At 45.8% G+C, this 12,981-nt stretch overlaps 5 protein-coding genes across 5 annotated transcripts; 1 reads left to right on the top strand and 4 right to left on the bottom strand.

Annotated features, from left to right (window-relative positions):
- Window positions 1-358: 358 nt before the first annotated feature.
- SERLADRAFT_393267 (uncharacterized protein) lies at window positions 359-541 on the bottom strand (the record flags this gene model as incomplete). Its single annotated transcript, XM_007319903.1, has 1 exon — window positions 359-541. A coding segment is annotated over one exon (183 nt), but the record flags the coding sequence as incomplete, so codon positions are not given.
- A 1,468-nt stretch (window positions 542-2,009) lies between these two features.
- SERLADRAFT_393266 (uncharacterized protein) lies at window positions 2,010-2,456 on the bottom strand (the record flags this gene model as incomplete). The annotated part of the gene is made up of 1 exon (XM_007319902.1): window positions 2,010-2,456. One exon carries the CDS (start codon window positions 2,416-2,418, stop codon window positions 2,185-2,187), a length of 234 nt encoding a protein of 77 aa, XP_007319964.1.
- A 67-nt stretch (window positions 2,457-2,523) lies between these two features.
- On the top strand, window positions 2,524-3,132 carry SERLADRAFT_393263 (uncharacterized protein; the record flags this gene model as incomplete). The annotated part of the gene is given in 4 exon segments (XM_007319901.1): window positions 2,524-2,832; window positions 2,889-2,941; window positions 2,954-2,956; window positions 2,993-3,132. Coding segments are annotated over 3 exon segments (182 nt in total), but the record flags the coding sequence as incomplete, so codon positions are not given.
- Window positions 3,133-10,261: 7,129 nt separating this feature from the next.
- On the bottom strand, window positions 10,262-10,486 carry SERLADRAFT_393262 (uncharacterized protein; the record flags this gene model as incomplete). Its single annotated transcript, XM_007319900.1, has 1 exon — window positions 10,262-10,486. A coding segment is annotated over one exon (225 nt), but the record flags the coding sequence as incomplete, so codon positions are not given.
- Window positions 10,487-11,054: 568 nt separating this feature from the next.
- Window positions 11,055-11,582, bottom strand: SERLADRAFT_393261 (uncharacterized protein; the record flags this gene model as incomplete). Its single annotated transcript, XM_007319899.1, has 1 exon — window positions 11,055-11,582. The coding sequence occupies one exon, from the start codon at window positions 11,545-11,547 to the stop codon at window positions 11,377-11,379; it is 171 nt and encodes a 56-aa protein (XP_007319961.1).
- Window positions 11,583-12,981: the final 1,399 nt, after the last annotated feature.

Here is a 12,981-nt window from a genome sequence, read left to right as displayed (position 1 = left end):
ACCCGACTACGAGTGCCCTACACGTTATTTTCCAGAAGTTCCTTGGATGTGCTATTGCGACAATGCAGCCCATGCCTGTGGTATCATCAGCGCATCGAGAAAAAATAATTAAAATTTGGCTTGACGAGTAACTCTGCGGCACTGTGACTAGGACGTGAACAAACTAGCCATCACGACGCATACGATGTTCACATTATAAGTAAACACACCTCTGGAGTCTCCACTTGGCCTACGTCTATCGCAACATGACGATAGCAGCCTAAGTTATGATACACTGAGTTGGATATAGTACAACCAAGGTATATGCATAGTGAGCACCGTTCTTTACTTTCTGACCTCGTTCTCATTTTTATGTGATTCAGCACAGTAAACCTGCGAGATGAATAACGGACTGAACAAGGCTATATTTCCGGCTGGATTGATTTTTCATTGATTTTTCCCTGCGCAACCTCGGCTCTCTTGCAATTGAAGATGTGACCCTATCGATACCGTCGGCGCATATACTATCAACCACATCCCATTTGTCAATTGCAAGGAACAGGCTCGCATGAATGTCTGTGAGTTAGGCCTGAGATAAGGTCTGGAGGGGATCTTTCTGTAGTCTGGAATACATTTTATGAGGGATATCTTACCGGTGTATGAGCCTTAGTACTCATCTCCACTTTCCGTCATTCCACAGGATCTGTAGACCACCAACAGGCTAACTCAACAAGATGGTGTGTCCATTCAGCCGCACATTCTTCGATAGCATGTTTTCAACCTCAAACAGTTTGTAGCTGGTAATATGTCATTGGAATCGCGGTATGTAGTTAAAAAAAACATCGCTATTTCATGAAACGTGCTGCTCATGGTGTGGATGAGGAGATATCGCTGTCTGCACATAACTCGACAATCGCTGACCTGCCAGCTGCACTAAACTTGTGTTTCTTCACCAGGGTATCTTCTGGGAGCTCGAGGCGCCTGTCTTGTAGCATGAACAGGCAATGTTTCAGAGGTTATCCACGATGCGCTTCAAGATCTGTTAAAATTCGTTGGCATAATTTTGAAAAGGCGTCGATTTGAGCCAGAAAGGGGTGTAGAGCTTGTAGGTAAGGACGTTCGTACACGTTTCTGTTGACTACAGTAGGCACTATAACGCTTACCGAGCCTATAGGTAGGTGAGCTAGGGGTTTACTTCCATAGTGTTCAATCTGATTAAGAACTTGTTTCTCAGCATCAATACGCTACCATGGTAAGTCATTCGTTTAAGCTTTGAAAGTCCAAATGGTAGCGTCACCCAATACTAACGAGCCTTGTACCCCACCTTTGCAGCAGTCGCTATGTAGGTTTTCATCTTGCTTTGGAGCACAACTGCGAAAGGCACATCTGCTGCGTCGAAAGATAAAATTTGGTCACGCTAGGTATAGAGATGGTACAACACCTAGTTGAGACTGGAAAAAAGAACTTGGGGAGATAGTGATCAATAACCTGAGCTCGCGTGTATCCATGGTTGATAGCGTCCATGAATCCATTCGAGCGAAAGACATCACGCATTTGAGGATAAAGTTCCACATGACCTTCTGAAGTCTGGGCCTCGACCAAATCGATGATAGTGAGGTCCGCAAAGTCCACTGGGCAGGATATGGGGATCATCAACAAGGTGTCCTTTAGATGAAGGCAAAGACGTACGGTTTTCCTGAATGACAGTTGATGAGACATATCACAGGCATTCGGGAGGTGATGTATTTGGTACAGATGTTGAACTACTGCTAGAGTCGGTCCCGCACGCACACATGAGGGAATGGAAAAAACTTGGCGTCAATCAAGGTTGGGCAAGCTTTGATCAGTAGGCCTGACGATATTCGGGAAGACACTATTTATATGTGAACCAAGATGGTGAAGAATGCAGCCTCGTGATATATCAACAGTGAGATTCACCGTGTGTAGTATCTTCTGATAGCATTTAGTATACAGATGAAAAAGCTTCAGCGGATAATGTTTAGCTGCGAAGTGCGTTAGGCTGTTATCACGATACTGTCGATACAGAGATTCAGACTAATTGTGGAATTCTCATACCTTGAGCGCTAGGGGCTAACAAAAGCGAGAATGAATTAATAGGACAGAGTTCGAGTCATTCATTGTGAGCGCTCGCAGAACAGGTATCAGACTATGGACTACGCACGGGTTCGCTGATAGTCATGCGTTTCAAGCACTCCAAGACATCCTTGATAAGAAACCTGTCAAAATCCACGCCATAGGCGTCCAAGTCATCGCCATTGTCAACGCAGCCTTCAAGTTTCGATGGGAAAGGTTGGGCGTCAAGTCGTGGATAAATAAAGATTGCATGGTGTTTAGCAGCCTGCCACGTCCCCTCTTGTCATATCCGTGCACACACAGTACATCTTTGCTTCCTCGCGGTGTTGTCGAGTTCCAGTTCATCGCGAGTGGTTTTGCCAATCGACAGACATGACTACTCCGGGGTCCTCACCCTCGCATGTCCGCGATGTTGACGTCGGAGGCATGGTGGCGCGATCTCATTCTGTCGACGCTCGCTATGGTAGATTCAACGAAGTCCATGGCGATGGCCATCAAGTCAACAACGAAAACCATGGCCCTCAAACAAATAAACAGTCTAACTCTGCCGACGCTCATGACCATGGCTGTCAAAGCAACAACGAAGACCATGCCCCTGAAACAAATCAGCCATCTAATCCTGTCGACGCTCGCTATGGCAAATTCAACGAAGTCTATGGCAATGGTTATCAAATAAACAACGACGTCCATGGCCGTCAAATCAACAACAAAATCCATGCCTTTCAAACAACTCACACGCTGAATTATACTCAAGATAACCGTAAGGACATGTTTTCCCCGGTGGCTTGAATGTAGTGCAATATATTTACAATGAAGTCCATGCCTATCAAACAAATCAAACGACGATCGACCACTATACTCAAGATAACTGTATGATATATCTTCGTCTTCGGCCTGAATGTAGTCTAATATAACGCAGTTGATAGTTCGGCTACCTTGAAAGAACGCCAGGAATTCGGAAACTGGCTGTCTCCTCTGAATTTTCGTCAAAGGCAGAGCGAAGTTTGTGAGACTTGGCGAGATGGAACGGGAGGATGGGTGCTCGATGATGAGAGGTTCAAAGAGTGGCAGAAAGGAGATGTGAAAACGCTGTGGTGCCCTGGGATTCGTAAGTATTATAATTGCGGTCTACATGGTCCTTTTATTAAGAACAAAGCTTGAAGGAAGTGTCTAGCCACTTGCTGAGAGCAATCAGGGACTGGAACTAGAGTCCAATGTGAGTAACTAGAGAATAGGAAGCATTGGACTCTGCAGTACTGTCTGAAGTTTTGTAAACAAAGGTAAACAAAGCAGCCACAAAGGCGAAATAATAGAGAACACAATCAATAGTGAATGATAGAAGAATAGATAGAGAAAGGAATGAAAATATATAGGTAGCACAAAGGTGCAGAATCACCAAAACTAACACTCCCCCCTGATGCTGCACCTCCCAAGCATCAGCTCCCCCCTGATCTAATAAGTCCCATCATCTTCCTGAACACTTCCACTTTAGGCTTGGCAAGAGCCTTGGTCAACAAGTCTGCAGGCATTTCAGCAGTGGGAACAAAGGTAGGAGCAATCTGCCCAGAGTCAACAACATCTCTCAACCAATGCCATCGCAGATCAAGGTGTTTCATCCGACCATGGTGCTCAGGGTTCTTGGATACAGAGATGGCAGATTGGTTGTCAATATGAAGGGTGGAAGGAGAGGTGATAGGATAGCCCATTTCCTTCAACAAATTTCGCATCCAGCAAATCTCTTTGCCAGCCTCAACAGCAGCAATGTATTCTGCTTCAGTGGTGGACAGAGCAACAATGTTCAGAAGCTTGGAGCTCCAGGAGACAGCACCAGATCCCATCTTGACAATATAGGCACCAGTAGAACGACCAGAGTCCTTGTCACCACCAAGATCAGCATCAGAGAAAGTGGTGAAGAGTTCAGTGGAATTGGGATCAGGACCAAGGACAAGGGAATGATCAAGGGTGCCTTGCAAGTAGCGGAACAAGTGCTTGACAGCGCTCCAGTGAGTAAGACCAGGATTAGAGTTATATCTGGCAAGGACTCCAACAGTGTAGGCAATGTTAGGACGAGTGGTAGTGGCCAGATACATCAGAGCACCAACAGCAGCAAGGTAGGGAATGTCCTTCATCAAAGCAGCATCACTGGATGTTTTGGGAGACATGTCCTTGGTGAGGCGCAAACCAGGATCCATGGGAGTGGACACAGGCTTGCAGTCCTTCATACCAAAGCGCTCCAGAATGTCCAGAGTGTACTGATGTTGGGAGAGGGAGATGGTGCGATTACTTGGGTCTCTAGTGATGGAAATGCCAAGTAGGTAAGAAGTAGGGCCAAGATCACGGAGCTTAAAGTGCAGGGAGAGGTCCTTGACAGCTTGGTCAAGTGCAGAAGTAGAAGTGGATGCCAGTGTTATGTCATCAACAAAGACAGGCAGGATAATGCGCACATCAGCTCTGTTAAAGACATAGATGGCAGAGTCTGAATAAGTACGCTTGAATCCGAGTTTTTCAAGCACAGTGTGCATCTTCTGGTTCCACATTCTGCCTCCCTGCTTTGTCCCATAGATGGCCTTGTCCAACTGGCAAACAAGATTGCGAGGACCCTGATGGAATCCCTCTGGCTGATGCATGTAGACCTTGACATCCATGACTCCATTCAGGAATGCATGGGAAATGTCAATGGAGCGCAAATGGAGGTTGTGGATGGCTGCAATGGCAAGGACAACTCTGATGGATGATATGCGGACAGTAGGTGCAAATATTTTGAGGAAAACAAAGCCAGGGTGCTGGTTATAACCTTTGGCCACATATCTGGCCTTGTAGCGCTCAACAGTGCCATTTGAGTTGCGCTTGAACTTGAAGACCCACTTGCCACCAATAGCCTTGACTCCAGGAGGTAGTTCCACTAGTGACCAAGTACCATTGCGCTCATGAGCTTGAAGCTCTTCCATGGCTGCCTCTCTCCATTTATCTGCATCAGGACGCTTCATTGCATCTGCAAATGACCTAGGCTCAGCAGAGTCTCCAAAGTGTGCCACTTCATCATCAACTGCCTCAGAATCACTGTCATCACTCTCAATGGCAGGAGTAGGTTGTCTGTGTTGAAGCCACCATGGTCTAGGTGGTCTCCTAGCTCTTACAGGGCGTCTCAGTGCAATAGGCAAGTCAGGAGAAGGTGAGCGATGAGGAGGGTGATTTGGAAGCACAGGAGGTTGATTCACAGGTGGTTTTGCATCAAGGTCCAAATGAGGCCCATTGTCAGGCAATGGCTGAGGCTGCTGAAGCGCAGCTGGTGGGCCCATATCTCCCCCTGGACCTGGTGCAGGGACATCCTCAATCAGGCCCAATGGCATGGATAGCGAAGGTGGAGTGGGAGGTGGAGGCGGGACATTGTCAGAAGACCTTTTCAAGCCAGGGAAGTAGCGCTCATCAAAATCAGCTCTCAGAGATAACAGTGCACTTGGTGGTAGGATTGTAGAATTTCCATCCCTTGTACCCCTCAGGGTAACCAATGAACACACATTTCTCCATATGAGAGCCAAAGACACCTCTTTTGTCCTTTTGCACATGCACATAGGCAGTGCAGCCCCAAACGTGAAGGTGAGATATGTCAGGCTTGCGTCCATACCACAACTCAAAGGGAGTGGCATGGGCCACTGCATCAGTGGGACACCTGTTCCAGACATGCACCAAAGCGGACAGACATTCACCCCAGAAGCTGTTAGGCAATGCAGACTTTGATAACGTGGCAGTGATACGCTCAGTCAGAAGTCTGTTTGCTCGCTCTGTCACACCATTCTGCTGAGGACAATTCCTGGTGGTATGCTGTCTGACAATGCCATGGTCATCTGTGAATTGCTCAAATTCCTTGGACATGTACTCTCCCCCTTTGTCATCGCGCAGAGCCTTGATTTTACGCTCCAATTGAGTCTCAGCATAAGCCTTGAATCTCTTGAAAGCATCAAAGACATCTGACTTGGCCTTGAGAGGCACAACAACACGGAATCGACTGTGATCGTCAATGAAGGTGACCCAGTAGCGATAACCAGAGAATGTGGGGGAAGAGACTTGGTGTACATCAGAATGGATGAGATCCAAAGGATGAGCAGAGCGAGTATCAGATGAGGGGAATGGATTGGCATGCATTCTGGCAGACAAGCACGGTTCACAGACAGGATCAGGAGCAGTCTTGGATTCAAGTGTAAGCCCAGTGACCAGATCTCTCTGTATCAGTCTCTTGACATCAGCATGATGGTGGTGAGCCAATCTGCGATGCCAGAGCATCAAATCAAGTGGTATAGTCGCAGTAAAATGTCCCAATTCAACACAAGCAGCAGTAGATCCATCAAGGAATGCTGCATTGTTGTCATTGATAGTTGCAGTGAACAAGAGAGTGTTGTCACGCATAAAGGACATGGAATGAGACGAAATAGTGACATTGAAACCACTTTGATGAGTTAAATACAAGACTGAGAGGAGATTATTTCGAGAGTCTGGTACATGGAGCACTCTAGAGAATTCCACAGCCCTAGCCACTTTGCCATTCATCACAGGATTAAACACCACAGTACCAACACCAGCTGAATAGACAACAGTGTGATCAGCCAGCTTGATTGGCACACGATATGGGGTATAGTGGTGCACCCAATGACGATGAGGTGTCATATGAGAAGTGGCGCCTGTGTCTGCATTCCAATCAATGTCAGCATCAAGTTGGAGAGGGCAGTGAGGATCAGAGGGATGAATGGAACGAAGACTTGCATTTCCAGCTGATTCAGTGACCACAGTAGATGAATTGGCATTGTTGGGCGAAGATTTGGGCTGCTGAGAGGTATTCTGAGAGTTGCTGGAGCCTGCCTGAGCCTTATTACCACGCTTGTAGCAATTCTTAGCGCTCTCCACAGCCTGTTGGCGACTAGCAATGTATCTGTGGCATTTATCCTGGGAATGACCAAGTAAACTGCAGAAATCACGCTGAAAGCAAGTAGAGGTGGTGAATTGGTTGCAATGATGGCAGTTAGGATGGGTGCAGGTGCTGTTGGCAGTGGTAGACGAGAAATGCAAGGCAGAATTGACTTCAGCACGACAACAGTGATTGACCTCTTCAGCAAGGAAAGCATCCCTGAGCTGAGTCTTATCCAAGGTGCCCAGAAGCAGGAGAGATGAAGTGAAGTGGGCATATTGATCAGGAAGCGCCTAACAAAACTAAGTGAAACTCAGCCGCTGCCCAAGAGGCTATAGAAATGACTTTATTATTTATCTAAGTGAAACTACAATAGATGTTAGTTTAAGGTGATCTCTAATAAATGTAATGTAACATACCTCAGCCGCTGCCCGAGAGGCTATAGAAACAACTGAGGTATTCCTATACTAAACCCCCTACTACTTATAGTCAGAGGTGCTACTCGCTACAGTATAATGACTCCTAGGAGTACACTTGTGCTCCTAGGAGAACAATGGCTGCTTCGGGAGAGACCGGGTGTATCCGGTTTTGTCACTCCCACTCGAGTGCAACTGTAGTCCCATAGCTTTAGAGAATTTCCAGTGTTTTTTGTGAGTGAGGGGTTTAGTGAGAATGTCTGCAACCATATCTCCTGTAGGAATGTATCTGATTACTGCCTCTCCCTTTGATACTAAGTCATCTCAGATAAAATGATATTTCCGTTGAATGTGTTTTGTGCGAGCATGAAACTGTGGATCTCGTGTAAGAATGATAGCTGCTTGATTGTCACAGTGCAATGTTGTAGGTCCATTTTGAGCATGTCCAATTTCTTCAAAAAATGTCGAAAGCCATGCAAGGTGTTGTCCAGCATTGCTCAATCCAATGTACTCTGACTCCGTGGAGGATAAAGCTACTATGCTTTGTCTTTTGCTTGTCCAGGAGATTGCTCCTTGGATGGTGATGAAAACAAACCCTGACATTGATCAAGACGTGTCTGGGTCTCCAGACCAATCTGCATCTGAATATCCATAGAAATCCATGTCCATGGAGACATCTGTGCCATCATATTGTAGTTCCATGTCCCTGGTTGCTTTCAGATATCGGAGGACACATTTTGCAGCTTCCCAGTGATGGCTCCTTGGAGCTGAGCTATGTCTGCTTAGTATTCCAACAACGTAGGCAATGTCTGGGCGGGTTCCAAGCATGGCATAATTGAGGGAGCCTACAATTGAGAGGTATGACACTTGGCGCCCTTCAATATGCATCTCGTGTTGCACAATATCTTCCCCTGGAGCATTTGCAAGGAGTTTTGATCCATGGGCCATTGGTGTCCATACTGGTTTGCAGTTATTCATTCCAGTACGCTCCAGGACTGTGTCAATGTATTGGCATTGCAATAGGGATATTGTTTTGTTTGAACAATCACGTTGGATTTCTATTCCGAGGATGTATTTTGCTTCTCCAAGGTCCTGCATTTTGAATATGGATTCGAGTTTGGCTTTTGTGATATCCATGAATTTCCGGGATGAAGCTCCTAGGAGGAGGTCATCTACACAGACAACAACAAAGCATATTTGTTTGTTGTCCCAGAATACATAGAGACATGTTTCTGCATTTAGTCTTGTGAAACCAAGCTCCTGGAGCTTGCGATCAAAAGTTTTGTTCCATGTACGACCAGCTTGTTTTAACCCGTAGATGGATTTCTTCAATCTCCAGCAGTATCCAGGTTGGATAGGAACACCCCCTGGAGGAAGCATATACAGTTCTTCTTCAAGTTCTCCATTGAGATAAGCTGTGGATACGTCCATTTGATCAAGTTCTAGGTCGTACTTTGCTGCCAGGGCTAGAATAATTCGGATTGACTCTAAGTTTGCAACCGGAGCAAAAACCTCCTGGTAATCAATCCCCTCCCTTTGAGTAAAACCTTGTGCAACAATCCGGAGTTTGTATCTCTCAATGTTTTTGTTTTGATCAAACTTGATCCGGAACACAGGTTTTGATGTGATGGGTTTTACTCCCTTCGGAAGTGGAACAGTGTCATATACTGCATTAGTATTGAGACTTAGGAGTTCCTCCTCCAAGGAAGACTTCCATAATTCTCCATCCGGACGTGATAAGGCTTCCTTTAGTGTCCTTGGAAGGTCTGTGTTAGATGGACCAGTACTTGCTATTCCAGCAAAGAATATCTCCTCTGTATTAGATGTTTCTTCATGAACCTCAGGAGTGTTAGGTTTCTCCATGGAGTTGTCATGTTGTTCTTTCTGAGACTGTTCCTCATCTAGAGTCCTTTGATAATCTCGGTTTTTGTCTGCAGGACGGGTCTGGCGACTGCTTCTGCATACTCCTAGGACTTCAGCAGGCATGACTGCTTTTTTAGGAACTTGTGCAGATACTCCAGGGAGTAGACACATTTGTGTGTGCGTTGCCCCACTCACTCCTGAAGGTGTTGAATCACTCCTCGGAGGCGTTGGATGACTCCTCGGAGGTGTTGTATGCCTTCCAGAAGCTGATCCAATGGACAGGCTGTTTAGCTGTATCCGGACTTTTTCCACATCAGCTGGCTGTATGTTGAGGGGCTGTCCTCCCACTGACTGTGACTCTACTTTGGGTTTCTGTTCTGAAGATGGCCAGTGTTCAGGTCTTGGTTGTAGAGACTGTTGTGGAGGATGTCTTAGCTGATCAGGTGCTCCCACTGCTTTTGGAACGTCTCCACTAAGGTATTGCCCCACTGCTCTCAGAATATCTTCATGCTGATATGGTTCCATTGCTTGTGGAATATCTCCTTGGAGATGTGGTTTTATTTGCAATTCATTTGGATCTCGGATCCGAGGGTCAGGATCATCATCCTCCAATGTATTTTGGTCTGGATAGTGAGCATTCTCTGGAATGAGTCCCTCCCACTGATCTGTGCTAGTGTCTGTGTTCCAGGGAGCAGTGTCATCCTTTTGTACCTTTCTGGATTCATTGAATATGACATGCCGACTGGAGAACACAGTCCGTTTTTCAGTGTCTAGGAGTTTGTAGGCTTGCTTTCCATGTGTGTAGCCAATTATTATGGCTTTGCGCCCCTTGGAGTAAAACAATCAACTCTCCTTTTAAACAGTATTTCATATGGGGTCTTTCCATTGAGTCCTGATGCTGGGCTGTGTGCTGTGATATATGCAGCTGTTTGCATGGCATCTACCCAAAATGACTTTGGGAGCTTAGAATCATGGAGCATAGTGGTTGCTAATGTAGCCAATGTCTGATTCATGCGTTCTGCAATGCCATTTTGTTCCGGAGTATCTGCAGCTGTAGTTTCTTGGATGACACCATCTCCTCGGAGTTGATTTTTGAATGCATTGCCAGTATATTCTCCTCCCCCATCGCTCCGGAGGAATTCTGTGTATAGTGGAGTGAAGTTTTCTTCTCCCAAATGAGTCCGGAAGAATGTTTGGACATCTTCTTTCCATTGCTTGTATCGTTCCAGTGCTTCACTTTTATGTTTTAGGAAATATATCCATGGAAATTTGGAGAAATCATCTACAATGATAATCCAGTACCGAAAACTCTCCCTGGAAGTTGGTTTGATTGGTCCTCCAACATCTGTGTGCACAATTTGTATGGGGCGCTTGGCTTGGTTTCCTCCAGTGGACTTGAAAGGTAATTTCTTCATCTTTCCTAAAGCACAAGGTTCACAAAACTCCGGGGTTCCGGTAAGGGTGTCTATGTCCTGGAGCTGTCCTTTTGTAACCATTCATTGCAAGCGGTCCATTCCAATGTGTCCCATTCTCCTGTGCAATAGATTTACATCTACTGCTGCAAAAGCTAACTCCGGGTTGATTTTGGGTTTTGCTTGGATGTGATAAAGTCCTCGCTTGTGTAAGGCAGTGAGTGTGAGGCAACGATAAACTATAACAAGAACTAAACCTATCTCCTTCTGCACTTGCAGGGAGTAAGGGTCCAATGAGCTTGAGGTCAACAGACGCTAGAAATATAGCGAGTCGAGGACTTTGAGAGGTAAGCTTCAAAGGTTCTTGTTGAGGAGTAAAGCGGGTAAATTCAGTAATAGAAAGCTAAGGAGCTATACATGAATAGGTACGTCTTTATATAGAGAACTGTCCGTTCCTCAGACCGAAAGGAGAATATACGAAAAGTGGTCTGAGGAATTAATCAACCAATAGGAAAAAGGGAGAGTAACTATCGTACGACTTCTGACTTGATTAATCAGCAGGTGAGAGACTTGTACTAATAATAGAAGATTGTTACGCGTGGTCAGGAACCGTATCCTCATGATGAGGTACGATTCTAGATAAGGCGTTTATTAGTATTACCAGGCTTTACTAGGGCTTGGAGCTGGTTGGCGAGATGCCTACTACCAGTCTCTACCCAGTGTGCTGGCTAGCTGGGAGCGATGCCCAGTCTCTGATCTGTGATATAAAGTGGTAGCGATGGTTAAGAAAGCCTGTGAGGGCTATGAGAAGTAAGATGGCAAAGGATACCTCTAGCCCTAGAGCCAGAGGTGTAACGGGAAAAGCGTCTGAGAACCAAGACATAACAAAGATAAGAAAATAGTAAAACGGTCCTTACAGTGAGGATAAGTTCCTCCTTTTTCCGAACTTCACAAGTGTTTGACCCCGCTGGAAAAAGTGTTGATAACCCCGTTCTGGACAATTTGTGGACAGAGACGAGTGCTAACGTGAAGTTTGGCACAAGTAAGACATTTGACAGTGCAATATTGTAGTCCTTTTTGCCAACAGTTGCTTGTAGGATTACTGTTCCAATGCCAATGGCATTTACAGAGGATTCATCCCCAAAACTGATTGTCCTCGGAGGATGCAGAACATGGTATGTTCCTGGCTCAAACCAGGAGCGGTGAGGGACCATGTGGGATGTTGCTCCAGAGTCAATAATAATTGTTGTTTTGGTCTTATCGGGTTCCGACACAAGGTAAGCTTGAATGCGTTTAGCAAGGGGCTTGGAAATATATACATGTTCCAATGCAATATGACTCTGTTCCTCCTTGGAGTCAGATCCAGATGATTGCTCCGCTGTATTTGCCTTTTCCTTCTCTTTTCCTTTATCCTTGTGTCTTTCCTTTCCCTTCTTCCTTTGACCTTTTCCGGCTGACTGAAGTGTTCGACACTCCAAGGTGTTGTGTGATTTGGTTTTGTGGAAGCCACACCACTTCTCCTCGGATTTGAGTGCTGTTTCGGAACCTCCAGGGGCCTTCCCTGACTGTCGTGCAACTTCTGCAGTGATCCGGATCTCAACTGCATCAAAGGTAAGTTTATTTTCTTCAATCGTGTTGATTACTGATGACTGAAATATTTGCCATTCAGGAGTGCATGGGAGAGATTGGAGAAGAGCGAAGGCCATGAGTTTGGTATCAACTCCCAGTTTCATTCCGGAGAGGTGTGAATCAATTGTCCAGATTTTTGCAATGTGGTCCTGGATAGGTGATGTCCCATCCCAGGACAATTTGGTGAGTTGCTGGAATGAATAGAAGGCCGAGGCAATGTTAGACGTCTGATGGAGTGAGACAAGTTTATCAAATAACTCCTTGGAGCTGGTGAGGTCTCCAGTCCTCATTAGGAGGGCATCAGAGATGTGGTCCTGGATGATTCTATGTGCCTTCTCATCCTTAAGTATCCAGGTGATCTCAGGATCCTCCAAGGAGGTAGGTTTTCCTGGTAAGGGCTTAAGCTCCTCTCCAGTAACAACCCGGAGAACTTTTTCCCGACGTAGCTTTGAGATAATCCGGAGTTTCCATATCTGAAAATTGTTGGGTCCAGTGAGAACTGGACATGCGGATGTATCGTGTGCTGTGGTCATGGTTCCGAGGTTGCCGTTTCAAATAAAAATTATTTCCTGCGTAGCTTTTGTGCACCAGGGCTCATAACCTAATAATACTAAGTGAAACTCAGCCACTGCCCAAGAGGCTATAGAAACGACTTTATTATTTACCTAAGTGAAACTACAATAGATGT

Source organism: Serpula lacrymans (genome assembly GCF_000218685.1).
Source record: "Serpula lacrymans var. lacrymans S7.9 unplaced genomic scaffold SERLAscaffold_9, whole genome shotgun sequence".
NCBI lineage: Eukaryota > Fungi > Basidiomycota > Agaricomycetes > Boletales > Serpulaceae > Serpula > Serpula lacrymans.
Note: the sequence above shows the minus strand (reverse complement) of the source record. Positions and strands in the feature narration are given on the sequence as shown.